The sequence below is a fragment of the Cajanus cajan genome, chromosome 8 (assembly GCF_000230855.2).
Source record: "Cajanus cajan strain Asha chromosome 8, NIPB_CcT2T_4, whole genome shotgun sequence".
Classification (NCBI taxonomy): domain Eukaryota; kingdom Viridiplantae; phylum Streptophyta; class Magnoliopsida; order Fabales; family Fabaceae; genus Cajanus; species Cajanus cajan.
The window spans coordinates 29513399-29516446 of record NC_138524.1 but is presented as its reverse complement, the minus strand read 5'-3'; the positions used below and the strand labels follow the sequence as shown (position 1 = coordinate 29516446).

Below are 3048 nucleotides of genomic sequence, written 5' to 3'. Positions count from 1 at the left end.
TATTTTTAAAAACACATTTATATAAATTAAAATGATTTAAAACATGTCAAATTTAAAATTATTAAAATATATAAATATTATATATATATATATATATTCATTTATATATACTTTATATATACACATAATTTTAAGGCTTATTTTTTTTGTAATATAATTGTACTAACCGTACTTCGCACCCGGGCTCCGAGCCCGGATTAGCAATACAAAACAGCCCCGGGCACGCGCTGCGCGACGTCAGCCCGGTATTTGAGCAAATCATACCTGATTCCGAGGATCTCGTCCCAGACCAGATCCGCCCTTCAATTATATCATATCATATCATGATATATCTTATCTCAAGCCCAAAAGCTCAAGACAAACCTAGATCACCTCAAGGTACGTGTATTATATATATGAGACTATTACTCATGCAAACCCTAACTTTGGCATCGGAGTCTCTTTTGCAGGTACCTCCCCCATCTTGGAGCACCAATACATCAAGCAAAGGAGGCTCACCGATCTTACTGGACGGATCACCCCTACGACCAAATTCCGGTAAGAACATTTGGCACCCACCGTGGGGCCGATCGAGACAGCCCTCATCGGCCACCTGTATGGTTTCTACTAGAAGCCACATTAGACGAGCAACAGAAGACGCTACACACTCAGTCACCATGGACAGCGACGCTGCGACCTTAAGGCGGCTGATCGACCAAGTTGAGCAGATGCGACAACAGAACGACGCCGACCTTCAAAACATGCGCACCCAGCACGAAAACGACCTTGCAGCGATGCGAACCGCTAATGAAGCAGACCTCGCAGTGTTACGTGCCGAGAATGAGCGCATTCGCGCCCAGCTCCCTCGACACCACTCCGAACAACCTCCGCACGAGAGCGACACTCATGAGGAGGAGGCACATTCAGCCTCCCAATCCCAGGCGACGACCAAGGCACCGACTTCACAGCCCGCCACGCAGCGGTCTCATGCATCAACGCACAGATCAGGGCAAGGTACTAGTAGGGCCCCCACCCATGTCTCCGAGGGCCAAGAACCCTTCCGCCGTCATCCTTTTGTGGATGGCATCATGGAGACCCCACTGCCCCGCGGGTGGAAGCCCCTCCACCTCGACCGCTACGACGGCACCACGGACCCCGACGAGCACATCGATTCGTACACAACTCAGGTAAACCTTTACACTAACAGCGATGCTATATTGTGTAGGGTTTTTCCGACCTCACTCAAGGGACCCGCGCTTCATTGGTACACCCAACTACCAGTCGGATCCATCGACAACTTTGCCACCTTGATGCGGCGATTCGTGGCACAATACGCCATCTGCCGGCCTCACCACACAACCTCGACCGCCTTGGCCAACCTTAGTCAGAACGATGATGAATCTGTGCGAGCTTTCATGGAGCGCTTCTCCAACATCTCGGTTCGGATCTGGAATCTAAACCCGGAGGTCGCCCTGCACGCCATGCTCATGGCACTGAAACCCGGATCGTTCGTCGACAGCCTATGCCGCGACGCCCCCCGCGACATGGATGAGCTACGTGCCTGCGCCGCCGGCTACATTCAGATGGAAGAGCACTCGGCCTTCCGCGACCAAGTTCGCGGGAAGGGCCCCGCAAAACCGGAACAGGGCCACAAAGATAAGGTAAAAGTCAATAATGACAGCCAATTCAAGAAGCCGGCCAGAGCCAACAGAAGCGGGAGGTATGACTTCTACACTCCCCTAAACGCCCCGAGAGTCCACATCCTGGAAGAAGCCAGTAACAATAACCTACTAGCCCTTCCACCACCCGGCCACACCCCCAATAGCGCCGATCAGTCCAAACACTGCCGGTACCACAGGAACTACGGCCATACCACTGACGAGTGCCGCACGCTCCGGGACCGCATCGAAGAGCTCATCCAGGCAGGCCACCTCGGCCACTACATCTAGCGATAGCCAGGTTCCCGAGGTGGCTCTGGAGGCTGGGGACGCGGGAGAGGCTGCGGGTCAGGAGCTCGCACAAATTTACCCACAGGGTCCCAGCAAAATGCTAACGGCGCGATACAGGCCAAAATAAGTCAGGAAACAGCGTCGGCTCCCCTACGGGGAGTAATCAACACGATTGCGGGCGGTTTTGCTAGAGGAGGCGCCAGCAACTCGGCCCGGAAAAGACACTTGCGGAACATCAGCTACGTCCACTCTACCACCTCAACCCCGCACCTAAGTTCGCCGCCGATCTCCTTCTCCGATGAAGATTACGCCGGCGTCAGCCCTAACCAGGATGACCCCATGGTCATCGTTGTGGAGATAGCCAACTGGAAAGTGTAGAAAACACTCATTGACCAGGGAAGCTCGACTGACGTCCTGTACTGGCCGACTTTCCTTAAACTAGACGTCCCCCACTCTCTCATTCAACCTCACACGGAGCCCCTAGTCGGCTTCGCGGGAGAACGAGTTCACACTCGGGGATACGTAGACTTGCTGACAACTTTCGGAACGCCACTAGATACAAGGCGGGTCACGGTCCGGTACCTCCTCGTGGAAGCCAACACTTCCTACAACATTATCATCGGGAGGCCAACCTTGAACCAACTCGGAGCGGTAGTGTCAACCCCACACCTCACTATGAAGTTCCCAGGCAAGGACGGTCAGGTCATCTCCGTCAAAGCTAATCAGAAGATAGCTCGACAATGCTATGCCGAGAGCCTGAAGATCTCCTCGTCGAGCAAGCAAAGCGACGGGAATCCCCCCACTATAGCTCCTTAAGTTTTTTGCTTAATCTTTTTTTACTTTCAGTACGAACAAGCTGTGCACTCTTTTCCCGCCTCAGTCTTCGACTGAGAGGGTTTTTAACGAGGCACGTAAGAACAAATCAATAAAATTATACGTTTTGCTCAATCCATTTCCTCACGAATTGCTTTTGTAACACTCGAAGTTAAACTGGCCTATTACACGAATATCCGAGGTCGAGTACGAACCTCGGGACTCTCAGCATAAGGTCGAATTCGAACCTTAATTACGTTGTTCATTTTAAAGCGAGGTCGAACACGAACCTCGAACATGAAAATCC

General features: G+C 51.9%; 1 protein-coding gene across 1 annotated transcript; it reads left to right on the top strand.

Annotated features, from left to right (window-relative positions):
- The first annotated feature begins 656 nt into the window (after positions 1-656).
- Positions 657-2306, top strand: LOC145950386 (uncharacterized). The gene is made up of 2 exons (XM_083061475.1): positions 657-1901; positions 2046-2306. The coding sequence occupies exons 1-2, from the start codon at positions 657-659 to the stop codon at positions 2304-2306; spliced, it is 1506 nt and encodes a 501-aa protein (XP_082917601.1).
- Positions 2307-3048: the final 742 nt, after the last annotated feature.

Bases quoted from the DNA above. Each gene is read 5' to 3' on its own strand.
- LOC145950386 (XM_083061475.1), top strand. From the start codon at position 657: ATGGACAGCGACGCTGCGACCTTAAGGCGGCTGATCGACCAAGTTGAG. The intron at 1,902-2,045 runs GCAGGCCACCTC...GGCGCGATACAG, and splicing joins GCATCGAAGAGCTCATCCAG to GCCAAAATAAGTCAGGAAAC.